The 27173-nt window shown below is 37.9% G+C and overlaps 1 protein-coding gene across 2 annotated transcripts in view; it reads left to right on the top strand.

The window, feature by feature from the left end:
* The first annotated feature begins 18058 nt into the window (after nucleotides 1–18058).
* RAB6A (RAB6A, member RAS oncogene family) overlaps nucleotides 18059–27173 on the top strand; it is an 86084-nt gene continuing 76969 nt past the window's right edge. Inside the window, exon 1 of one of the 2 annotated variants that reach the window (XM_025928953.2) lies at nucleotides 18059–18723. In XM_025928953.2, the coding sequence (XP_025784738.1) occupies nucleotides 18654–18723 (70 nt within the window). In that variant the 5' untranslated portion in view covers nucleotides 18059–18653. The remainder of the gene's footprint in view (nucleotides 18724–27173) is intronic. The other variant, XM_025928954.2, reaches the window with a different exon arrangement.

Genomic DNA, 27173 nt, shown 5'->3' with positions numbered 1-27173 from the left:
GAAGTCTATAAACAGTAACACACTCTTCTTAGCAGATCTTGTAAATTAGTTTTAACGTACCTGCATCTCTATTCCTTACTTTATTCTAACTTATTTTATTTTATATTTTAGTTTAGTTTAGTTTAGTTCAGTTTTACATAGCTTTCTGACCAGGAGATTGATATAAACCTGAGAGCAGGAACCAAATGTTTTAATGCTTTGTCCTTCCAGTAGGAAAACACAGTGCTTGGTACATAGTGCTTTGGTACAGGCAAAAGTGTTTGCAGAATAAATGAACAAATGAATGTATGGGAAACGAGCATACCTGAAACTGAACTGATGTGTTAGTGTAGTGAACATTGGTGGTGGGCTGCAAAACGTCATTTTCAATCTTTTCCCCTTTATAACAAAATTATAGTTTTATTACAATAATCTGTCTCCTTCCACAAAGTCATATACTTTTGTATTTGTCATAGTAATCCCATTTCTCTTGCCAGTGACAGATTTAGGATAGGTATATGAAGATATTCTGGTCAGTGAGCTGTAATAGGGAATCTGCTGGGGGGGATTCTGGGGAAAGTTTTTCACTTCTAAATAGAGATACATCGAGCCATCTTCTCTCTTTGGACTTTATAGTGTCTAGATGTGTCAACCTGAACTATGACATCCATCTTGTCATTATTGGAGAAGCCAGTATCTAAAGAAAACATATACTGAAGAAAACAGAGCAAAGACAGAAGAACCTCGTCATTGCAGACATTGCTAGGCAGAAATTAACCAAATCTGAAGCTTCCCTAGCTTGGAACCTCTTAATGTGATTTGCCCTATTATTTAAGCTATTTAGAATTGGATTTTCTTTCCTCTGAAGGATTCCTAACTGACAATGTTAGTAAATGAATAACAAAGCAAACAACCTGTGCCTTTTTTTTTCCCTCTCTCATCAGACTACAGTGGAGTGTGGACAAAGGGCACATATCAACCCTGTTGTCTGTATTGGAATACAGCTGCAGTGTAGATGTTCTTTCAAGCCTCTTCTGGAAAGACTGTTTATACACTAACCTTGATAATCTCAGATCTGGGCAACAAAAACAACAATTTAGGATCTTACTTTTTCTGATGAAAATAATGAGACTTTTCAGCCTGGCTCTACTATGCAATGCTGACATTTTCAGCACAAGGGAACAGTCTTAATAGTAATAATTTTCAGGAGACTTGAAGACATATATTGACACTGGTTATATATATAATATATATAGTATATAATTATACACATCTTTATGTATAAAAGATAATTATATATAACATATAATATTATTATAATATTTTTATACAAGTTTCAGAACTTTTACCTTTTCTACTCCCCTTCCATCTACTCAAATTCTGCTATTATGCCGAGATGCAGCTGAGATTTCATCCTTGTCATAAATATAATGTATCATGAGGTAACCTCTCTTTTCTCTAATCTCTTAATTGCCTTAGTACTTTATTTGGACATGCAATGCTTTGTGAGATCTCTGTTTATTGTTTTAAAATGTTGTTCGAATCTTTATTAAACTTTTATTTTAATTGAAATTTAAAAAACTATTTTACTTTTATTCCAGTATAGTTAACATTTAAGCTTTTCATATGTCTTTCCTTTTCAACTTCATTTTAAGTTCCACAATGGCTGAATACATGTCAAAGTATCCTCACACAAGTATCTCATCTATTAGTTAATAAATTGTCGAATTATTTTTTGACAATTTTAATAAACTGTCAATTTAATTTTATTCCTAATAATTATTTATTTTTGAGAGACAGACAGAGAAACAGAGCACGAGTGGAGAAGGGCAGAAAGACACAGAATCCGAAGTAGGCTTCAGGCTCTGAACTTGTCTGCACAGAGACTACATGGGGCTCAAACTCACAAACCGTGAGATCATGACCTGAGCTAAAGTTGGTGGCTTCACTGACTGGGCCACCCAGTTGCCTCTAAATTGTCAATTTATTAAATTATCAAATAAACAAAATGATTGTTTATTTTTTATGGTCAATTTTTAATTTAAAATGTTAAGAATGTGTAGAGAGAAGAGATTTGGCAAAGGAGTTAGAAATCTCATTAGAAATGTTCTTTGTATTTTGTTGCTAAGAACTAAACAGATTTCTTTGATTACAAAAATATCCTTCCTTTGCATCCTAAATTATATAATAATTCAGTGGTAATAGGTATAGAGAATCAAATAAAATAGGATTTGTTTAATTTTTGTCATTTATATATATACATATATGTATATATATATATATATATTTTACGTTTATTTATTTTTTGAGAGACATAGAGAGACCTAGCACAAGTTGGGGAGGGGCAGAGAGAGAAGGAGACACAGAATCCGAAGTGGGCTCCAGGCTCCGAGCTGTCAGCACAGAGCCTGACACGGGGCTTGAACTCACAAACCGTGAGATTGTGATCTGAGCCAAAGTTGGATGCTTAACAAACTGAGTCACCCAGGCACCCCCAATTTTTGTTATTTTTAACAAGTTTTTATTTATTTATTTATTTCTGAGAGAGAGAGGGAAAGAGAGAGCAGAGGAGGGGCAAAGAGAGCAGGACAGAGAGAGAATCCCAAGCAGGCTCTGCACTGTCAGCACAGAGCCCAATGTGAGGCTCAAACTCATGAACTATGAGAACATGACCTGAGCAGAAACTGGATGCTTAACCGACTGAGCCACCCAGGTGCCCCTGTTTCAGTGTTTACATGAAGTTGATGTCCAAACTTTGTTTTCTCTCCCCCCTCCTCAGCACAAGGCACATTGCTTTGTGTTTCATTTGTACATAGTAAATGTTGAAACACATTAAACAATGTATACAGACTTGGGATTAGGTTCATGGGTATTTATTGTACTGTTATTTTTTTAATAGACTATTTTTTAGAGCACATTTATGTTCATAGCAAAAGTGAGATGAAGATACAAAAGTTCTTTAAGAATCTCCTGCCCCAACCCATGCATAGCTTCCCCCATTATCAATATTCTCCACTAGAATGGTACATATATTAGGATTGATGAACCCATATTGATACATTATTGTCACCCAAAGACCATGGTTTACACCAGTGTTCACTCTTGGTGTTGTACATTTTCTGAATTTGGACAAATGTATAATGATATATATCTACCATTTTAATATCATAAAGAGTAATTTCAGTGCCCTAAAATTATCTCTTCAACCCTTCCTCTCTGAACCCCTGACAACCACTGATCCTTTTACTGTCTCCATTGTTTTGATTTTTCCAGAAACATGAATATTTAACATAAACATCCAGTTAACATGAACATTAAAACCCCTTTTTCATCCTACCTTCGATTAGGATAAAGAAGAAGGGTTGCATAGATGGCTTAGTCAGTGGAGCATACAACTCTTGATCTCGGGGTTGTGAGTTTGAGCCCCCCGTTGTGTGTAGAGGTTACTTAAAAAAATTTTTTTTAATAAAGAAATAAGAAATAAAGAAGAAACCATACCTGTGACAATGCTTCTGTATAACATAAACTATTGTACTTATGTTTACTTTTTTAATTGAAAGATGATTCACATATCATAACATTCACCCTTCTAAAGTGTATATAGTTCAGTGGTTTGTATTGATTCACAATGTTCCACAGCCATCACCACTATCTAATTCCAGATCTTTTCATCATCCCCAAAAGGAAAAGCTAATATGAGGCCTTTTGCATCCAGGTTCTTAGCATGTTTATCCATGTTGTTTTATGTATCAGCACTTCATTCCTTTTTGTGGCTAAATAATACTCCATCATATGGATATATCTGATTTTGTTTACCTGTTCATCAATTGATAGAAATTTGAGTTGTTTCTGCTTTTTGCATATTAAGAATAATGCTCCTGTGAACCTTAGTGTGCAAGGTTTTTGTGTGGACATATGTTTCCAATTCTCTTGGATGTATACCTAGAAGTACAATTGTTGAGTCATATGGTAACCATATGTTTAAGATTGTGGGGAAGTACCAAACTGATTTCCAAAGTGGTTGCACCCTTTTATATTCCCAAAAGTAATGTATGAAAGTTTGAATTTCTCTACATTAATTCTAATTCTTGTTTTCTGGTTTTTTTTTTTTATTATAGCCACTTGTAAGGTGGTATCTCATTATATATATATATATATATATATATTTTTTTTTTTTTTTTGCATTTCCCCAATAGCTAATTATATTGAATGTATTTTCATGTGGTTATTTGCCATTTATATGTCTTCTTTGGAGAAGTGTGTGTTCAATTCTTTGTCCATTTTTAATTGGGTTGTCTTTTTATTGTTGAGTTATAAAAGTTCTTTATATATTCTTGGGGCACCTGGATGGCTAAGTCAGTGGAACATGTGATCTTGACCTTGGGGTTGTGAGTTCCAGTCCCATGTTGGGTATAGAAATTACTCAAAAAATAAAATAAAATCTTTAAAAAAATTCTTTAGGGATGCCTGGGTGTCTTAGTTGGTTAAGCGTCCAACTTCAGCTCAGGTCATGATCTCACAGTTTGTGAGTTCGAGCCCTGTGTCAGGCTCTGTGCTGACATCTTGGAGCCTGGAGCCTGCTTCGGATTCTGTGTCTCCCTCTCTCTCTGTCTCTCTGTGTCTCAAAAATAAACATTAAAAAAAAAGTTTAAAAAAGTTCTTTATATATTCTGGATACTAGACCTTTATCAGATCTATGATTTGTAAATATTTTCTCCATTCTGAGTGTTATCTTTTCACTTTCTTGATAGTACTCTTTGGTGCATAAAAGTTTTAAATTTTAATGTTAATTTATCTATTCTTTCTTCATTGCTTGTGCTTTTGGTGTCAGATCTAAAATATCATTCTAAATCTAAGATCATACAGATTTACACCTATATTTTCTTCTAAGAGTTTTATAATTTTAGCTCTTACTTTTAAGTCTTTGATCCATTTTTAATTAATCAATTATTTATTTGTTTATTTTAAAGTAATCTCTACTCCCAACATGGGGCTTGAACTCACAACCCTGAGATTAAGAGTCACATGCTCTACCAACTGTACCAGCCAGGGGCCCCTTTTTAATTTTTTTGATTTTATATATATATATATATATATATATATATATATATATATATATATATACAATCTGTATATAATGGATATACAGTTGTCCAAGCACCAATTTTTGAAAAGACCATACTCTTTTCCTATAAGTTGTCTTGGCACCATGTTGTAAATCAATTGACCAGAAATGTGTAGGTTTATTTCTGGATTCTCAATTTGATTCCATTGATTTATGTGTGTATCCTTATGCTAGTACTACAGTCTTGATTGTTTTGGCTATTCTGGGTCCTTTGAATTTCTGTGTGAGTTGCAGAATTAGCTCATCAATTTCTACCAAAAAACCCAGCTGATATTTGGCTAGGGAATGCATTGAATCTGTGGATCAATTTGGAGAGTATTTCCATCTTAACAGTATTGAGTATTCCAATCCATGAACATGGGAACTCTTTCCATTTATTTAGGTCTTCTTTAATTTTTTTCAGTTCTTTAATTATTGTGTCATTTTCAATGTAAATATCATGCACTTCTTTTGTAAATTTGTTCCTAAATATTTTATTCTTTTTTGGTGCTATTATAAGTAGAATTGTTTTCTTAATTTCACTTTCTATTACTCATTGCTATCTATAGAAATACAATTGATTTTTGTATATTTATTTAGTATTCTGCAACCTTATGGAACTAACTTACTATTAGGTCTAGTTGTGTGTGTGTGTATGTGTGAAGCCTTAGGATTTGTATATACAAGATGATGTCATCTGCAAAAAGGGATATTTTCTCCTTTCCAATCTCTATGCATTTTATTTCTTTTCCTTCTCTAATTGGTCTGACTAGAACCTCAAATACAAAGTTGAATACAAGTGGTGAGAGTGGATATTCTTGTTCCTGATCTTAGGTTGAAAGCGTTCCATTTTTCAGTATGTATGATGTTAACTTTGGGGTTTTCATAGATGCACTTTGCCAGGATGAGGAAGTTCCTTCCTTTACTAGGTGAGTATTTTTTTCATTACAGGGTGTTGGATTTTGTCGAATGTTTTTTCTGTATCTGTTGAGATGATAATGCATTTTTGTGTTTTGTTCGGTTCGTACGGTATAATATGTTCATTGATTCTCATAGGATAAATATTACTTGGTCATGGTGCATAATCCTTTTTATATGCTTCTGGATTAGGTATGTTAGTATGCTCTTGAGGAATTTTGTGTCTATATTCATAAGGAGTATTGGTCTGTAGTTTACTTTTTTTTCTTTTGGTGTCTTTGTGTAGTTTCAGTAACAGGTTAATACTGGCCTCATAGAATGAGTTGGGAAGCGTTACCTTATCTACTTTTTGGAAGAATTTTTAAAGGATTAGTATTAATTCAAATTTAAATGTTTGGTAGAATTCACCAGTGTAGACATCCAGTTCCTGGAAAGTTTTTTTTTTAATTATTATATTTTTATTTTGGATGAATGATAATCAGGTTTGGTTTTTTTTTTACTTTTTTTTTAATGTTTATTAATTTTGAGAGAGAGAGAGACAGACAGACAGAGAGCAAGATGGATAAGGGCAGAGAGAGCCGGAGACACAGAATCCGAAGCAGGCTCCAGGCTCTGAGCTATCAGCACAGACCCCAACTTGGGGCTTGAACTCATGCACCATGAGATCATGACATGAACTGACATCAGGCACTTAACCGACTGAGGTCTCCAGTGCCCTGATAATCAAGTATTTTTAATCAGATACACAATTCTTTTTTTTTTTAAGTTTATTTATATATTTTTCAAGAAAGAGAGAGAGTGTGAGGGAAGGGCAGAGAGAGAGGGAAAAAGAGAGAATCTCGAACAGGCTCCACACTTCTAGTGCAGAGCCCAATGTGGAGCTCAAACCCAGGAACTGTGAGATCATGACTCCAGCTGAAACCAAGAGTTGAACATTTAACTGACTGTGCCATCCAGGTGCCCCTGGAAAGTGTTTTGATTACCAATTCTTTCTTTTTACTTGTCATAGATGTATTCAGATTTCTTTTTGGGTCAGTTTTGGTAGTTTATGGGTTTTTTGTTTGTATGGTTGTTGTTGTTGTTTCTGGAATTTGATCATCTCGTCTGGGTTATCTAATTTGTAGTCATTTAATTCTTCATAGTATTCCTGTATAATCACTTTTATTTCTCTATTGTTGGTAATAATGTCCCCTCTTTCACCCTGATTTTAGTAATTTGAGTCTTTGCTTCCTCTCTCTGTTTCTCTCTGGTTCAATCTAGCTGAAGATTTATAAATTTTGTTAAACTTTTCAAAGATTAACTTTTGGTTTACATTGATTTTCTCTGTGGTTTTGCTATTCTTTATCTCATATGTTTCTACTCTAATCTTCATTATATTCTTTCTTCTGCTTTTTTGTTTGTTCTTTTAGTTTATTAAGGTGGAAGTTTAGGTCATGGATTAGTGGTCCTCTTTCTTTTTAACATAGGCATTTATAGTTTAAAATTTTTCTTTAAGTACTGCTTTTGCTGCATCCCAGAAGGTTTGGTGTGTTGTGTTTTTCTTTAATTCATTTGAAAATATTTTCTAATTTCCCTTGTGCTTTCTTCTTTGACCTATTGATTACCTAGGAGTGTAGTGTTTAACTTCCACATATGTGTGGATTTCCCAAATTTCCTTCTGTTATTGATGTTTAAAGTTTTTTTTTAAGTTTATTTATTTAAGCAATCTCTACAACCAACATGGTGCTTGAACTCATGACTCATATCAAGAGTCGCACACTCTTCCTACTGCGCCAGCTAGACACCCCTGTTAATTGATTTTTAATTTCATTACATTGTAGTTAGAGAACATATTTTGTATGATTTTAATACTTTCAATTTATTGAGACTTGTTTTATGGCCTAAGATATGATGATAGACCATATCTTAGGCCATAAAGATAGGCCTATCTTAGGCCATGTGTATTTGTTGCATCCATGTTGAAAGTAGGGTATTAAAGTCCAACTATTATTGTTGAATTGTCTATTTCTCCCTCAATTCTGTCAGTTTTTACTTTATATATTATTAAATCTTCATGTATTATTAGGTCCATATATCTTTATTAGTGTTATGTCTTCTTGATGGGCTGATGCTTTTACCATTATAAAATATGCTTCTTTGTCTCTAGTAACATTTTTTATCTTAATTAGTAATAATTTATGTAAATATTTAATATACATTCAACTCTACATTTAAATGTATGCCCTCTTAATATAGGAGTCAATGATGCAGTCAAGTAAAAATTATAAGTTCCTTTTTTTTAAATGTTTATTTATTTATTTTGAGAGAGAGAGAGAACAGCAAGAGAGGGGCAGAAAGAGAGGGAGAGAGAGAATCCAAGCAGGCTCCACACTGTCAGTGCAGAGCCCAATGTGGGGCTTGATCTCATGTAGCATGAGATCATGACTGAGCTGAAATCAAGAGTCAGAAGATTACCTGACTGAGCCACTCGGGCACCACAAAAATTATAAGTTCTAAAGATTATTGATGGTATTTGCTCGTTTTATTATTTTTTATGCATTTATTTTTTATTTTTAAATATTTATTTATTTTGAGAGAGCGAGAGTGCAAGCAAGCAGGGGAGGGGCAGAGAGAAAGAGAGAGAATCCTAAGCAGGCTCCACACTATCAGCACAGAGTCCAATGTGGGGCTCGATCTCACGAACCATGACATCAGGACCCAAGCCGAAATCAAGTTGGGACACTTAACCAACTGAGCCACCCAGGCACCCTTTGCTTAACTTATTTTATATATATTGCCATGCACATAGATTCAATATTCAGTTCTTAGCATATTTTTCTGAGCACCAAATACATATAAGACCCAGGAAGTACATTATATGCATCAGGCACACTCCTACCTTAAATAGCTTATAATCAAGTTGACAAACCAGGACACAAAGAAAGTGTGGAGTAATAGACTGATTCTCAAACTTAAAGTGCATAAAATTCCACTTGTTAGACCCGTTAAAATCAGTTTCCAAAGCCATACTTTCAGAGATTTTGACTTAGTAGCTTCAGTTTAGAGCTTTATAATCTTAATTTTTGACAAGTTCTTCAGATTGATCCTGATCGTAGATATAATGAAAGTCTCTACTGGAGAACATTGTGGAGTGCAGAGAGTGACATTTTTGTTTCTTTGGACTCTACTGCCATGAGAAATGGGCCCGTGGTAGGAGCATGAAAGCCCAGATTCATTCAAATTATCCTACTAATGGTAACAGTGAATATGGAGACAATTAAATAGAAGGATGTTAAAGAGTAGCTTTCATAGGGTTTGGTGACTGATTAGATGGTGGATGATACAGAAGAAGAAAAAGTCAAGGACGACAGTAACTTTCCTGACTTAAGTGATTCCCATCTCCTGTTAGCTCTATTACTGATTTTCTAAATTCCACATTTTTTAAGTGAAGATAATGGTATCTAACTCATTGCATTGTTATGAAGTGTAAATAAATTAGGGTGGTTAATAGATACTCAATAAATAGTTTTCTGAAAGAAGTTTAACAACAACAGAAGGTAGCATATGGTTAGTGTTTAATGAGGGACTGGCAAACTATAAGAATTAGAGAAGACCTTTAAAACTTAAAAGAGTTAATTGTTTAATCAAGAAAATATATGTATCTTTGTATAATAACATACATATTTATGTATATATGACTCTTTTTAAGAAAGTCTTTTTTTTTTTTAATTTTTTTTTTCAACATTTATTTATTTTTTTGGGACAGAGAGAGACAGAGCATGAACGGGGGAGGGGCAGAGAGAGAGGGAGACACAGAATCGGAAACAGGCTCCAGGCTCTGAGCCATCAGCCCAGAGCCCGACGCGGGGCTCGAACTCACGGACCGCGAGATCGTGACCTGGCTGAAGTCGGACACTTAACCGACTGCGCCACCCAGGCGCCCCTCCTTTAAGAAAGTCTTAAAATAGTGGGGGCGTGCCTGGGTGGCTCAGTCAGTTACTCTTGATCTCAGCTCAGGTCTTGATTTCAGGGTCATGAGTTCAAAGCCCTTTATTCACATGCTGGGTGTGAAGCCTACTTAAAACAAACAAACAAATTAATTAATTAAATTTCAAAAGAAAGTCTAATAGCGCTCGGAGCACCTGGTTGGCTCAGTCGGTAGAATTGTGACTCTTGGTCTCAGGGTTGTAGGTTCAAGCCCCACATTGGTGTAGAGATTCCTTTAAAATAAAATCTTTAAAAAAAAGTCTGATAGTGCTAAGATGCTATTTCCATTTGCCTAGTTTTTGTTGCACTTGTTGGCAGCTTTTCCTCTAGTTGTCTCAACTCCATTTCCTATGTGGTTAAATTTAACTTCTATTTTTCTGCTCCATCTCTACTGGTTACTCTCTAGGCCTGCTGTACAACTGTTGCCCTGTGACTACTCTTTGCATTTCCTGAGAATACCTTTTAGTTTTTTCCTGTATAAGATTTATGATTCCTGGATCTGTAACTTTTCTTTCATTTAGCTCCTTGTTTGGGTCTTCCAACAGCTTTTTGGAAAAGTGTGAATTTTTGAGACCTTGCATAGCTGGGAAAATCCTTTCACTTAGAAGAAATTGCTTCATTGTTTCCCAATTTCCAGTGTTATTATTGAGAAGGTTGATGCCATTCTGGTTTTCAATCTTTTCAATATGTCCTGCTTTTAATTTCTGGGAACTTTTAAGATCTCCTTTTGTCTTTGATGTTGTGGAATTTCATGATATAAGCTGATGTGGTTTTCTTTTATTTTTGCTGGGCAACTGACATACACTTCAATCTGTAAACTCATGCCCCCCGGGTGTGAGAACTTTATTTATATAATTTATTTTCTAATTTTTTTTATACTAAAGTTTTCTTTGTTTCTCTCCATATAATTCCTGTTATTTGTATGCCGCATCTCCTGGATTAATCTTAAAGACTCCTCAAATTATCTAGTGTCCATCTCTTAGCTTTTTGCTGTGCTGTCTGGAACATTTCCTTAATATCTTCCAATTCTTTTTTCTTTTCTTTTCTTTTTTCTTCAGGTTTTATCTTTATTTAAGTAATCTCTATGCCCAATGTGGGGCTTGAACTCATGACTCTGAGATCAAGAGTCATATGCTCTTCTGACTGCCCCTCTTTTATTGTATTTTTAAAATTTGGTTGTTATAATTTTAACTTCTAAGAAAGCCTGTTTTTGTTTCAGTGTTTCTTTTTAAAAAATATGATCTTGGGGTACCTTGGTGGCTCAGTCAGTTAAGTGTCAGACTTTAGCTCAGGTCATGATCTCGAAGTCCGCGAATTCGAGCCCTGTATCAGGCTCTGTGCTGACAGCTCAGAGCCTGGAGCCTGCTTCAGATTCTGTGTCTCCCTCTGTCTCTGCTCCTCCCCCACTCATGCTTTGTCTCTCTGTCTCTCTGTCTCTGTCTCTCTCTCTCAAAGATGAATAAACATTAAAAAAATTTTTAATATGATCTTGTTCTTCTTTCATAAATGCAATAGCTTTTCTCTCATCATAGACTTTCTTATTTATTTCTTGCTGGTTTATTTGTTTTATTTTCTTTGTTTCATATTGGAGACTTTCATCAAGTATATGGGAAACCTTTAAGGTTTGTTCAGTTTTAATAGCAGACATCAAACTAATTGGAAGGTCAATGTGAGGAGGTAGCATTTACTGATTAGAAGGGTCCATTATAGAATGATTTAGTGGTCAAACAGCTTTTAAAAAATTTTTTAAATGTTTATCTATTTTTGAGAGAGAGAGAGAGCACATAAGCAGGGAGGGGCAGAGGGACAGGGAGACAGTGGATCAGAAGCAGGCTCTGTGCTGATAACAGACAGCCCGATGTGGGGCTTGAACTCATGAACCATGAGATCTGACCTGAGCTGAAGTTGGATGCTTAACCGACTGAGCCACCCAGGTGTCCCTCACCTGGCTTTTTTTTTTTTTTTTTTTTTTTTTTTTTTTTTTACCAAAGTTACCCCCATATTCAAAATCTCCAGGTCTTTTTTTCTGGGATGTTTCAGCTTATCTTTCAGTCTTTTGGGGAGGGCATATAAAACACTGCCAGTGTTATGAAAGGGGCATTGGGAGAGACCTTTGGTTATCAATTCCCCTATCTTCTGGTGGCACCTTACCCTAGCACTCCACTATGCCTGGTTATCTGAGCCTAGTACTCCTAGTACACCGTGCCTGGTTATAGAGCCCCTTGTGTTTAATTCTTCCATAGACGCAGATGGGTTCATGACTACTATTTATGTAGTCTTTGATACAATTCCCTTGGTTTTGGCCCCATTCCTTACCCCTACCTTCTGTAGTACTTGGTACTTCACATTCTTGAAACTTTCTGGGGTTCTGTTTGGTTACTTGACTTGCTTCTTGTTACTTTCTCCTTCAGGGAGCCCTTTCTACGCTGTGTTTAGTCAGTTACTGCTGTTCTATCTTTGTCTCCCAACTTAAAATATTATGGCTCTGGGTTACAGAGAGCCAGAGTTTGCATTTTTATTTTTTATTTTTGTTTTAGAACAATTCCAGAAAAGGAAGGAAGCAGAAACATCTTTAATCTCTCATCCTGTAACTGGAAGTTAGTTTAATTTTCCCAAGTGATGTTGTGGCTTCTTATCTCACTGGATAGTTTCAGCTAGCTATATCAGCCACATCACTGGATGTAATGACTTCGTAAAATAAATAAACTGAATAGATAACAAATACATAAATTAAATAAATTAATTAAATTAAATAAAAATAAGTCCTAGTCACTTTGTGCTATTCAAAAATCGGGAGAAATGTTCACAAAAAGATGGCTTCTCTTGGCTTCTTAGGCAAGTTACAATTTGGCTGTACAGTCTGTTGGCATTTTAGTGGAAACAGTATTGGTCCCACTTTTCTGTCCTAAGATGCTCTGTTCTTTACATAAACAGCAGTAGAAGCAGTTGTTCTCTTCTACTCTGAGAGTGATTATCTCTTAGTGGTAAGTGGAGTGATTCATTCTCCTATACATCTTAGAGGAGACTTTATTATCTGTGGGGGATACAGTGTGGGGAGAGGAGAGCTCTAGCAATGTGTCAGGTATTACACATTCTGGACTGGCATAAAAAGAAGCAACCTCTTCCCCCACTGCAATTTTAAATCCTGGAAGTAACACCCCACATCTAAGGCTGTGAGAAATCACATTATTCATAACAAGGACCATGATTCACATGAACGGAACAAAATGGAATTATCAAAAATAGATTCTGTAGATTAGTCTGTAGCAAAAATATCTTCTGACTTAGCTTATGAATTGGCTATAATCACAGGAAGGATGATTCCATTGAGGTTTTACCACCTTCTCCTCCACTTTGACTGAATAACCTTTATACTTCTCCCATGGCACATCTTTGTAGGTCAGGGTATTTGGAAAACTGATTTTGACATGACGCCTCCCTCCTCTTTTTTTTTTTTTCTCATAGTCTTTAAAAAAAAAAAAATGAGACTCACTTAAAACATACCTTGTGTTAATTCTACTCATTTCATTGGTCACCTTGAATTATTGAGCATTTTTCATTTTTATGCTTTCTATATTGACCCACTATTATTTTTAGCAGTGATGATTATGATAACCTGCAGAGTGGGCTAGAAGGGCTTCACATTTGATGGAATTTGAATTCCTGCCAGAGCTATTATTTGTTTCAAATATGAACAATATGATTACAGTCCTTTTACCTGGGCAGTTTTCTACTTCTATTGATTTCCTGCCTCTCCAAGATTAATAAATTCTTTTTAGGGAGTAGTAAACAGAAAAGGGCAGTTCCTTTTGATAACTATCACTGTATTATGTATACACACACACAGTATTGCATAACTGATGCTCAAGGAATTGTGTGAGATGTTTTAAGAGATCTGAAGATGAGAATGTCAAATGCTTTCAGCTGCAAGTAACAATGATGAAGACATCTGAAGACATTATTAAATACAAAGACATTTATTGTTTTGCTAAAACGATATCCAGAGGAAGGCCATTTCCTGGATTGGTACAATGGCTCAATGATGTTTTTAGCTCAGCCATCAACAATGGGTTGGGTTTTTTCTTAATGCTCTAGATATCATGTCCTTATATAATCACATCTAATGGCAGAAGAACGGCAGTTTTTCCTCATCTACCTCTTTTTTTTTTTTTGAGGACTTTTTTTAAAGTTTATTTATTTATTTTGAGAGAGAGCATGGGGGAGGGACAGAGAAACAGGGAGAGGAGAATCCCAAGCAGTCTCGGCGCTGTCAGCTCAGAGCCCAACTCCAGGCTGGAACCTATGGACCGAACCATGAGATCGTGATCTGAGTGGAAAACTTCACTGACTGAGCTATTCAGGTGCCTCTAATGATCCCTTTAAAATTGTTTAAAGAAAACTGTTCCAGATACTTTTGATTTGGAGCTGCCCAAGCTGTCCTCTCTCGTTGTCCCAAATTTTTAGTCACAAATCTGTTCTGAGCATCTTTTTCATAAGTGGTGTTAAGGAATGTAGTATCAATTTACATAGTGTGATTTTTTTTTTTCAAGTCGGCGCCACACCCAGCATGGAGTCCATCGCAGGGCTTGAACTCACAACCTGGAGATCAAGACTTGAGCTGAGATCAAGAGTCAGACACTTAACCAACTGAGCCACTTAGGCGTCCTTACATAATGTGATTTTAGGTGATGTTCTCTTCCTCCAAAAGCTCTCGCCCTTCCATCTTCACATGCCCAAATCTCATTCATCCTTTAATGAAAGCTAAAAATAATGCCTCCCATTTATTTCATTTATTCAGCAAATAACTGTCGCATGCTTATTATGTCAAGCACTCTGCAAGTGTTGGGTATACAAGACATGAGCTCTGACCTCATGGAGCTTACAGTCAGGTGGGGAACACTGACAATTAACAATAACAATTAAGTGATAGGGAAGAATAAGGTACAAGCAGAGGACAGGTAGAAGTATTTTACACTGTTGGTGGGGATGGAGCAGACAGAGAATTCTTCTTGAAGACTTTTGAAAGATGATACCTAAAGGATGAGTAGGAATTGGAGAGAGAAAGGGAGGGGAAAGTGTTTATGGTAAGGAGAAAAGTGCATAAGAAATCATGGAGCAGAAAGTGTTGGTGAAAGGACTCTGGAAAAAGGCCTCTTTAATTCCTCCTCCCTGCCCACCCCCACAAGTAACTTTCCATTTGATGAACCCCATGCACTTGATGTACAATTTTTAGACCATAAGATCTCTGAAGGCAATACATATGACTTATACACAGTACTGGATAAATATGAGTGCAACTTCAGAGAAGAGTGAGGCTGTGTATGTGTCAATGCAAAATGCTAGCTTAAATATTGAAACAGCTAAGGGAAGAGGTGGATTATACCACATCTCTCTTCAAAGTGATAAGAAAAGCATCACCTGTCTAGGTGACTACAGGGACCAGGGAGGCAACAGGGAGGAATTGATTCATAAAGTTCTGGAGGAAGTACAAAGTAATTATAGCTCCAATCCTCAGATGTTACTTTAAAAGCTATTTCAGGAAATATAATGAAAACCTGGTACCCATCAGGAAGAAAAAATAGCCACTCACTTATGTTTGCAAGAGGTTTTCTTTTTGAATATTCTCTTGGCGTGGACTGCTCTTGGTGTGTGCCACGGTTCTGGGTTACTGGTGGGGAGGGCCCAACCAGACCTGACAAGCTACTTTTAAATCAAATGTTAAAAAAAACCAACAATACACAAAACACAAATGTCCATATCATGACTTGGGTTTTTATCATTTATTTATTTTCCACTTCATTAAAAACATTTTTTTTAACGTTTATTTATTATTGACAGACACAGAAAGACAGAGCATGAGCAGGGGAGGGGCCAAGAGACAGGGAGACACAGAATCTGAAGCAGGCTCCAGGCTCTGAGCTGTCGGCACAGAGCCTGACGCAGGGCTCAAAATCACAGACTGTGAGATCATGACCTGAGCCAAAGTCGGATGCTTAACCAACTGAGCCACCCAGGCACCCAATTTTCCACTTCATTTTAGAGGTGTGTTCCAAAATCCTTTTGCCACTTGGCTGTGAGGAACCAAAAGTGAGTAAATTTTGATAGGGAAGGAGGTTTGGAGATACAGCTATTGTCTTGATAGGCCAGAATAGACAGTATTTTGAGTTCTCATAGAAAGCCCCCCTTAATTTATGTCTCTCCTTAATTCTAGTTCAGCAATTCATCACTGAGTTTGAGATGGTGCTTGTTTGATCCTGTAAGATTTTATTTCGTTGTTAACTTGGGAAGTATTTTTGATAGTTTTTTCTTTAAAGTAATCTCTACTCCCAACATTGGGCTTGAGCTCACAGCTCGAGATCAAGAGTTGCATGCTTTATTGAATGAATCAGCCAGGTTGTCACTCCCCATTTTTTTTTTTTTAATGTGTATTTATTTTGAGAGACAGAGAGAGACAGACAGAGTGCAAGTAGGGGAGGGGAAGAGAGAAAGGGAGACACAGAATCCAAAACAGGCTCCAGGCTCTGAGCTGTCAGCACAAAGCCCGATGTGGGGCTTGAACTCCTGAACCATGAGATCATGACCTGAGCCGAAGTCAGACGCTTAACCAAGTGAGCCACCTCAGCGCTCCTTCCACGTTTTTTTGATACTAGTTTTTTAAAAGTGTCCTCCTCGAGGATAGAGATTACATTTTTGGATGCTGTCCCATAGTGTGGTGGGTGTGGATGCTGAATTCTTTAATTCGGTGATTCTTAACTTTTTATGTTTTATTAATATACTTTATTTTTTTAGGTTTTTAATTTACAGAAAAACCGAGCAGTCCCCATATAAACTCTCCTTCCCCAGTTACCTTTATTATTAATATTTTATGTTAGTATGAAACATTTGTTATAATTAATGAACCAGTATTGATACACTGTAATTAACCAAAGTCCATATTTATTCAGATTTATTTTAGTTTTTGCCTAAAGTCCTTTTTCTCTCCCAGGATCCCATTCAGCTTAAAAGCCTATGCCGAGTTGTCCTGTTACTTACATCTACATTATACCTAGTTGTCGGGACTCCTGAGGTTCTTCTTGGCTGTCACATTAACCTTCATTTTTTGAGTCATAAACTGGATTGAAAATCTGATGAAAGCTATGGATCCTCTCCACAGAAAAATGCACCTGCTTCAGAGGTCTAATTTAAGGGAGGTCCACCCATAACTGATTCAGAAACCTAGCTTCAGGAGGAAAAGGTGATCTTTAAAATATTTCTTCCCTCACACTCAGGCTCAAGGTCAGGCTCTACCTCTACTTTGTTGTGTGACCTTTTTGCATAGCTGTTTTCCTACTTGGACCTCAGTTTCACCATCTGTGAAATGAAGGGTTTGATTTACATGATGTCTAAATCCTTTTCTAGCACAGTGGAAGGTGGGCGTCACCCACAAAGGAACAAAGGCTGTTAACAGACCAAGCCAGGTCAGGGAAGTGGAATGGCTTATCAATAATGAGGTCGCAGAGGTTCAATGGGGGAAAAAAACATAACCTAGGTTCCACTTTATGGCTTCGTGGATTTTGTAAGTCATTTCCTTCCTCTGAGGTTCAATTTCCTCATCTGCAAAAACGTAGAGGCTCTGCTTCTGGTAGTTATGAAACTCCTGGGAGCAACAGTGAGGAATTATGATAAGAAAAAAAAAATGGAGTAGGTGGGTGGGTGCACGGGTGAAGGGCAGATTTAAGGAATACGAGGCAGGGCTGAGGGTTCTCGAGAAGAGAAACACAGTACACACCTTAGGGATCTCACACCACACGCGCACTGTGCTGGGGTCAATTCAACCTAGGTGCCGGCCCCGCCTCCTCCCTCCCCACGCTTCCCCTCCCCTCCGGCTGCGACGCGCCACACTTCGCATGGTAGTCACCGTGAGTCGCTTTCCATCGCGCTAGGGCCGCGCGCGTTCTCGCGCCGCCACCTCACTGCCATCTCTGCCCGCCTTTGGCCCCTTCCGATTGGCTCTCACGTTAGTGACGTACATGCTCCTTATTCTATCCCCGTCACTTCCCCAGGGTTCCGCCCCGCCTCCCCTTTCCTTCTCCCGATTGGCGTGGCAACCTAACCTGCCCTGGTCTCCGCTGTGAAGGAGAAGCCGGGAGAGCAGGCTAAACCAGGAAGGCGCTGGCTTGTGGCGCGCACGCGCACGCACGCACGCCGGCGGCCGGAGGGGCGGCACGCTCGCGCCCGGGCTCGCCGCGCGCCGCGCCAGAGGCTCGCGCACTCAGCAGGTTGGGCTGCGGCGGCGGCAGCTGTGGGAGCTGAGGCGCAGCGCGTGAGAGGTCCCAGACGCGTCTGCGGCTCCGGTTCCGCCACCTTCCTCTTCTCTCACCCCAGTCTCGGTGCCGGGTGCTGAGAAGGGAACGGCGCTAGCCTTGGTAACTTAGAGCCCACCCTTGGCTGCTTCCGACACCGCCATCCTTCCTTTCCCAGCCGCGGGCCTCTCGGTGCTAAGGCGACTCTGCGGGGAGGCGGCGGCGACGGCTGCCTGTCTGTGGGGAGGAGTCCTGCCCTCCAGTCTTGCTCCGCCGCCGGGCCCTGCAGGGTCCAAGAGAGCTCGGCGCCGGTCCTTTCTCTCACCTTTTTCGTCAGCCGATTGGTGCAGCGTCGGTCCGAGAGGTCTCTGGGCTGAGGCGGCGGCAGCTCCTTCGGCTTCATCATGTCCGCGGGCGGAGACTTCGGGAATCCGCTGAGGAAATTCAAGCTGGTGTTCCTGGGGGAGCAGAGCGGTGAGTGCGCGGCTCCCCCACTCCTGGCAGCTGGCCGCGGCTTCCCCGCACCACCCCCAGTGCGGCCCTTCTGTCCGCGAAGGCTCTCTCTACCGGCCTCGCGTTTACGCTCGGTGGTAACTCCCAGCCCTGCCCGGTGTTTGCTGACCTCTGTTAGCCACCGGCTCCTCTTCGTCTTGATCCGTCGGTCAGATTTTTGACCCTTCCGTCCCCGGTTCAGACGTCTCCTTCCACCACCTTCCCCCCCCCCCCCCTCCGCCGCAGCCCGGGCCTCTCCCGTCGGTCTGCCCCCTCCCCCCAGTCCTCACCCCGCCCAGCCCCAGCCTGCTGTCCATCCCTTTATTCCTCCCGTCTCCGCCGTCTCACCAACCGTAGCCCCCTTCCTTGAGCCCCACCCTTATCTTTGCTTTTATTCCAGTTCGTCAGCTCTGTGAAGGCCCACCCTGGGAAGCCCCACTCCGGGAAGCCCCGCTCCCGGGAACCGACCCTCTTCAACCTTGGACTAGGAGGGTGGGGGGATTAGGGCGTTGTTTTCCTTAGAGGCTTGGTCCTGGGATATGCGGATCTTATGGGAGGTGGGAAATGGGGGGGTCGTAGAAATTCTTGGATGGTTTTCCCTTGGGTGGGGAATTAGTTTGGAAGATATATGTCTGAATTAGAGGCGACTTGAGGATGGAGTGGTTGGGGAGTAAGAGGGGTGGTGGCGGCAGTGGTGATTTTTGTTTCTTGGGTTAGGCTGAGGCTTGTTGGAAAACCTCATTTTCTTCTCATGACTTTGAGCCCTGACAATTCTTCTGGCACTGTTGATGCTTTGCCGATCTCTGCCAGATGCTATGTCATGATCGTTTTACTTGGAATTTTTCACATCTCTCCTCTCCTCCTCTTTCAACATGAAGCAGTGTCTGATTCTCTTTATGGTGGTGCAAACGGGGATTACCGGGGAAATGTTAATTATTTCATTTCTTCTGAGTGTTTTCAACATATAAATATATTTAGGATTCCTGTGAGAGAAGGCCTGAGAATAACGAACATCTTTGTTTTGTAGGATTTCCTTAGGGGCTAGGGAGTAATGGAGTAGAGTAGAATAGATTCATCATCTGGTTATCTAAATTAGATTTCAATATGTAATGCCGTTTCGGCTAAATGACCCTTTTATGCTTAATATTCCACAGTATATGATGAGTAGCGTGATCTTACTTACCTGGTCAGGCTTCTGCTGTCGCTTACTTTGTATTACATACAGGATCATAGTTTTGTGATGGCTTTCTCCAAAATAACTTCTTGTGGTGATTCCAAATTTATGCTGAATTATGAAACTTGGCACTGGACAATCTAGAGATTATCATCCTTTTTTGTTTTTCTTACATTTTTCATGACCATCTTTAAAATTCACACATTGAGAGGTTAGTTCCTCCTAAATCATCATTGAGTTACCTGCTAGGTACCTTAGATTAGGCTGTAGGGAAGAAAATTTCTTTTGATTGGAAAGCAGATAACTGATATAAATTCAGAGCTTTTACAACTACCTTGAACTATTTATACTAATATATATGGCATTGAAGTAGATTAACGTTAGTTGCAAAATTGCTTCTAGTTGGAGCTGAGAAATCACTTCTCTCTTTTCATGTATAATCTTTGCCTCTTGCTTCCTTATCAAGGAAAAGGATAGTCTCCTCTTTGCTTATGAATATTCCTGAAGCATGTATAAACTTGTTTAAGTAACTTGGTAAGACCTGTGAGCGTGAACCCAGTCTAGGTGTTTTATGGCACTTTTAGGACAATGCCATGTGTAAAATATAGTGTATTCGTCATTATTGATAAATAGGATCTAAAGTGCTTATTGTGCACTCTAGGGATGTTATTGCCGGCCTTATGTTGTGATGAAGAACTATTTAGTTTGCATGAAGAAACCTTTAATCTCTGCCCTAGGAAGGTTTTAGTATGAGTAGAGATCATAAGTTCGATATTTAAAGGTTTCCTTTGAATTCCTTGAGTATTTATGTTCTAAATGACATTGCAGAGTTCCGTGCCTTCTCATTTTTTACTTTATTTAAGTCTTGACAATGACCTCCCTGTAGTTCCTGAAGTCATCTTAGATTTTTTTTAATAGACTATTTTTTAGAACAATTTTAGATTTACAGAAAAATTGAGAAGATTGTGCAGAAGGTTCCCATATAGCCCCACCCAGTTTCCCCAGTATTCCTTGGTGTTCTTAACATCTTAAATTAGTATGGTACTTTTTTATAATGAATGAACCAATATTGATGTGTTATTATTAACTAAGTCCATAGTTTATTCAGATTTCTTTTCATCTTTTTTTGTTTCAGGATTCAGTTCAGGATACCACATTACGTTTAGATGTCAGTGTTTCTTTAGGCTCCTCTTAGATATTTTCTAAAGTATTGTATTTACATGCTTTTAACTCTGGAACTGTGGGGTTAATTATCTTTTAAGGCTGCTATAATGCTAAGTAATGCCATCCGATAGCTTTGACAGTGAAAGATTGATCTCTGTTTTCCTGGGCAGTGTCTGTAGTTTTCTTATGCATTAGTAAAGGTCTTTGGAGCCCATGTCATCTTGATGTAACTCTTCATGAATTATTTATTTTTAGGTTTTACAGTTCCACAATTCAGCTTTCAAAAACTAATCTGTGGCAAAGCATTTACCACATTTATAATTCTTATTTGTATGTGTGTGTGTGTCTGTTACCCACAGCAGAACGTAAGTCCCATGAAGATTACAACTTATTTTTTTGTTCATTGTATCCCCAGTGCCTAGCATAGCACCAGGCTCGTAGGTACCAGAAATATTTGGTAAATGAATGATGGTTGAATCTACTAGGAATCAAAGCTGGTAGCCTGTATTAGTCTTTGCTGTGGTGGAATCTATGTTTTATTTTTCCCATAGGCACTTAGTAGTTTAACAATAACATTTTATACTTACATTAGTTGATTGTATGCTGGGATACTTTAGATTCTTGGGGTTGGGGAGCAGGGAACCTGCTTTTTTTTTTTTTTTTATAACTCTTGCCATTTTGCTTAAAAAAAATAATGAGACCAGGATTTTGCATTTTTTGGGGGGTAGGTTGAGAAAAATTAGTTTTGTTTAGTTAAAGCTATTGTTAAATTGTTTGCTATTAGCGTAGAACCTAAAAGTATGTCAAATGTTATTAAAGATGTGTTCATGGAACTGATTTGGAGTTAAGTAGACTTCTGTTTAGCTTATCAAAAATAAAGCTTCTGTGCTTTGTAATGAAGATGAGTTGTTTCAGTATATGAAGTGTCAGAGCAAGTTAATGATATTAGTCTTGGTAATCTAACAAGGCTTAGGGTTTATATTTCAGTAGTATACATGATTTAATAAAGGAATGTTGGAGTACACAATTTACAACCGAAGTTTCCTTAAGAAATCTCTTTTATTGCTACCTCTGGCTGCCGTGTTGAAATGCTGAGGCACTTTTAGGAATGCATTCATGGTTTATAGTGGAAGATATTACTACAAACAAATGTTACAAATAGGGTTACAAATTAGGAAACATCTCAGGTAGAAGCACAAATTTGGCCTAATGCTGCTTATTTTTTCATTCTGTGTTACTCTTTACATCAGGTCTTTTGAATTATAACATGCTAGATAGGGAAAATGTGTCTTTCCATCAGGGATCAGGAGTACTGAACAGTTTAGATTGGCTAGATCAGTGATCTTAAACTTTTCTTCTCAAGATACCGTTACCTGTTATGCTTTTACAAATTGTTGAGGCCCCTAAAGAACTGTTCATATGGTTTATATCAATATTTATTGAAAATTAAACAGTTTAAAAATACTTAATTCATTTAAAAATAAAAATAATTAAACCCATTACATGAAAGAACTATTTTGCAAACAAAAATTTAGTGAGAGAATGGCATTGTTTTACAAATTTGTAAATCTCTTTAATGTCTTTGACTCATGAGAAAATATCTGGATTCTCAGATCCTTCTCCATTCAATCTATTGTAATGTCACGTGTCATATAGGCTCTGGGAAACTCCACTGTACACTCATGGGAGAACGAGAGTGAAAAAAGCCAAATAACAATATTATGAAAATGGTTTGACTCCCAGGAGGGTATTGGACCCTCTACTGAAGAGTCCTGGGGATCCTGGTGGTCAGTAGACCACACTTTGAGAACTGCTGGATTAGATGATATTAAGCCATTTGTACCATGGAGCTTCATACTGCAAGTTAGGGCAGTCAAAGAGAATGTTTTCCAGATCTGGTTTTGGAGCCTTAAAACTAAACAGTAGAGCTAGTGATTAAGAGCACAGAGTCTGGGTTTCATATTTTAGCACTGGCCACTGGCTTTGGGCAAATTATTTGACTTCTTTGTGCTTCAATTTCCTTCTCTAAAGGTAATAGGAACTATAATACAGAGCTATTGTGAAGATTAAATTAGTTAATAAATGTGAAGCATTTACAAGAGTGCCTGGCACGTGGGAAGTGCTCAAACTATTTAAAAAAAATTTTTTTTTTAATGTTTATTTTTGAGAGAGAGACAGAACGCGAGCAGGGGAGGGGCAGAGAGAGAGGGAAACACAGACTCTGAAGCAGGCTTCAGCCTCTGAGGTGTCAGCACAGAGCCTGACCTCAAACCCATAAACCAAACCCATGAACTGCAAGAGCTGAAGTTGGGTGCTTAACCCAGGCACTCCATGCTTGGTAACTATTTTAATTTAACACATGTGCATGTAAAACTATGCTGTCAAGTGATTTGATAGAACATAAGCTTAAATTTACATTTTATCAGGAAAGAAATATTGCATATAATATCTAAAACAATACAGTGTAATAAGTGCAGCTGCTTAGAAAAATAGAGTTAAAAGGTATAAAGAAGTGACAGGACCATGGGGTTTCAGGGAAGACACATTATAAATGACTAATAATTTAAGTACTTTGAGCTGAAATTCTTGAATTAGAACATTACAGAATTGGAGGAGACTTTCAGAATTCATCTTATCCATTTCTCTTAGGGCTTTAAACTGGATAACTTCCCCCCCCCCTCTATTTTTAATAGGTAATACAAACATAAAAAGGTGTATTCTGAGAAAACTTACTACTACCCTTGTTCTGGTAGCTCCTTTCTCTACTCCACCCCCTCCTGCCTTATATATTGTTTGTATATATTGTTTTCTTGTGTATAGTCTGGGATTTCTTTATGCAAATACAAGCAAATACAAATATAATTTCTTATTTTCTCTTATATAAGATGTATCAGACTCTTACTCCACACCTTTCTTTTTTTACTTAACAATACATCCTAGAGATCTTTCCATATTATTTGTACATACAAAAACAGCTTTCCATTTCTGTTTTTTGTTTTCCAATAAAATTTTTGTAAGGGGCACCTGGCTGGGTCAGTCAGAGGAGCATAGGGACTCTCAGTTTATCTCAGGGTCATAAGTTCAAGCCCCACATTGGGTGTGGAGATAACTTAAATAAATAAAACTTAAAAAAAATATTTTTTATTTTATAATAGTTTTAGGGGTGTCTGGGTGGCTCAGTCCGTTAAGCATCTATCTCTTGATTTTGGCTCAGGTCGTGATCTCACAGTTTGTAAGATTGAGCCCCACGTCAGGCTCTGCTACCAGTGCAGAGCCTATTGGGATTCTCTCTCTGCCCCTCCCTGGCTTGTTCTGTCTCTCTTTCTCTCCCACCACCCCCCGAAATAAAGAAATAAATAAATACTTAAACAGAGTAGTTTTATATTGACAGAAAAACTGCAAAGATAATTCATTTGTACATTTTCACAATTAATGAACCAGTATTGATACATTGTTAACCAAATTCCATATTTTATTTAAATTTCTTTAGTTTTATCTAGTGTTTTTTCTGTTCTAGGATTCCATCAAGGATACCACATTTGATTTGTTATTAGTTCTCCTTATGCTGTTTTTAGTTATGACAGTTAAATTGGATCACTCTTAAGTTACTTCATTTATAGAAATCTCCAAGATAACACATTTTTAATTTTTTTTAAAGTTTGTTTATTTAAGAGAGAAAGAGAGTGGGCACATGAGCAGGAGAGGGGCAGAGAGAGGGGGAGAGAGAGAATCTCAAGCAAGCTCCAAACTGCCAGTGCAGAGTCCAATGCGGGGCTTGAACTCAGGAACCGAGAGATCATGACCTGAGCCAAAGTCGGATGCTTAACCGACTGAGCCTCCCAAGTGCCCCTGTAATTTTTAATATCAAATTTCCCTGTTTTGAAATTTTCAAATCTATTCCTGTGCTATATTGTTAAGCTCTTGTCCTTGGGGAGGCAACATATATTGATATAGACAGCTCCAGAGACAATCAGACTTTGGCGCTAATCCTGACCCCAGTATTTCAGTGTTATCTTTGAAAGTTTATTTAACTTTGCTAAGCGTTTTTTCCATTTCTTATATGGCAACACTAACCTGGTAGTAGTGTTTTTTTCTACCCTCTAGTTATAGATATCATACATTTTGGTTAGGTCGGTATTTCATTTATACAGTATTGTAATTAGGTAAATGATATTCACAGCTGAGTCGTGTAGTATACTGATTACTTATACTTTTTTGCATATTTTTTTGTTTTCCTTTGTTTAATTTATATACATATCCTGAATTTATCCCCCAACTTTTTTTTTTAATTTTTTTTTTTAACGTTTATTTATTTTTGAGACAGAGACAAAGCATGAATGGGAGAGGGTCAGAGAGAGGGAGACACAGAATCTGAAACAGGCTCCAGGCTCTGAGCTGTCAGCACAGAGCCTGACGCGGGGCTCGAACTCACGGACCGCGAGATCATGACCTGAGCCGAAGTCGGCCGCTTAACCGAGTGAGCCACCCAGGCGCCCCAATCCCCCAACTTTTTATCCACAATGTAAATCACGTCTCTGTGTATAAGAATGCATCAGGTTTTTCCTCAGAAGAAATTCATTTAATTTGAAGACCTCTTGAAGACCTCTCTTCCAGAACCTTCTGACCTATTCTAATATATACTAGTTACCACCCCCATGATGGGTGCTCAGCTGTCAACCTGGGATCTACCTTTGTCATCATTTTGAGGATTTCCTTTTCTCTTGTGTTAGATGGATCCATTGTTTCTCAGATTACATTTTCCTTTTTTTTTATTGGTTTACTCTATCATGAGGTTGAACATACTCTCCAGTTGGTAGTTTCCTAATAAATGAAACATGGGAGAAAGTTTTTTGAGACCTTGTGTTTCTGAAAATGTATTTGGACAACTTTTACACTGGAAATTTGGTGGAGTTTAGAATTTTAAGTTGGATACATTCCTAAAGAAGTTCAAAAACATTAATGTATATATAGCCTTGTAGATTCTTAGTGTTACCTTTCTGACTCTTGGTCTTTTGATCTTTCATACTGATGTGTCGATTTTCATTTTGTGTGCTGAATAATAGATATAATTTTTTTCAAACTGGAAACTTATGTTCTTAGTTTTTAGGAAATTTTCTTAACTAGTATGATATCCTCTTTCTCCATTTTTGGTTCCCTCTTGAATTATTAGACCTGGATTGATCTTCTGATTTTGTCTTATGTCTTTTCTTTTTCTTCATGTTTCTGTTTTAATTCTCAAAAGATTTTTTCAGCTTTCTTCCATCCTATTTTATTTCTATCATTTTCATTTCAAAGAGTTTTTTTGTTTGTTTGTTTTCTGAATGTTCCTTGTCTGTAGCATCTTTTTGATTCTAGTATCTTTGGTTTTTAAAGTTTCTATTTATTGATATTGAGAGAGAGAGAACACGTGTGTACATGTGTGCGAGTGAACAAGGGACAGGTAGAGAGAGAGGGAGAAAGAGAAACCCAAGCAGGCTCTGTACTATGAGTGCAGAGCTCAGCCCGGGCCTCAATCCCATGAACTGTGAAATCGTGACCTGTGCCAAAATCAAGAGACATTTGCTTAACTGACTGAACCACAGAGGAGCCCCTCCAGTATCTTTTATTATTTTGAGGATATTATTGAGATGTATTTCCTATTCCCAATACTCAGTTTTTTGTATATTGTTAGTACCTCTGTTTATTTTGATTATTCTTTCTTGCTTGATGTGGTCCTCAAAAAACAAGTAATTCTTGGCTATCCTCCTATGTTTAAAAAAGTTGAGCACTAAAAGCTTGATTTTAAGCACTTGTGCGGGTTTAGGGAGCTTCTCTGTAGGATGATCTGGCTGAGTTCTTTTGGGGGGAGTTAGCTCTTTTAATTCTTTCTTTTGCCCATCAGATTCGTAAAGAATTATCCAGTGTCTTGCTGGAGGGAGTAAGCTTAGTTCCCAGTTTTCTTGGTGCTGAATGCAGACAGAGTTTGATGATAACATAGAGTAATGGATTTAATTTCCTTGTTTTTAATACTGTTTGTATTTTAGCCCTCACTTGTTTCTTTTATTTCCCAGTCTAGAAGCTCTCTATTTTCCTTTCTCATAGAATAACTCTCTAA

The sequence above is a fragment of the Puma concolor genome, chromosome D1, assembly GCF_028749965.1.
Source record: "Puma concolor isolate L17-30 chromosome D1, mPumCon1.1.hap2, whole genome shotgun sequence".
Classification (NCBI taxonomy): Eukaryota; Metazoa; Chordata; class Mammalia; order Carnivora; family Felidae; genus Puma; species Puma concolor.
The sequence above is the reverse complement of the archived record's forward strand: the minus strand, read 5'-3'. Positions and strand labels throughout refer to the sequence as shown.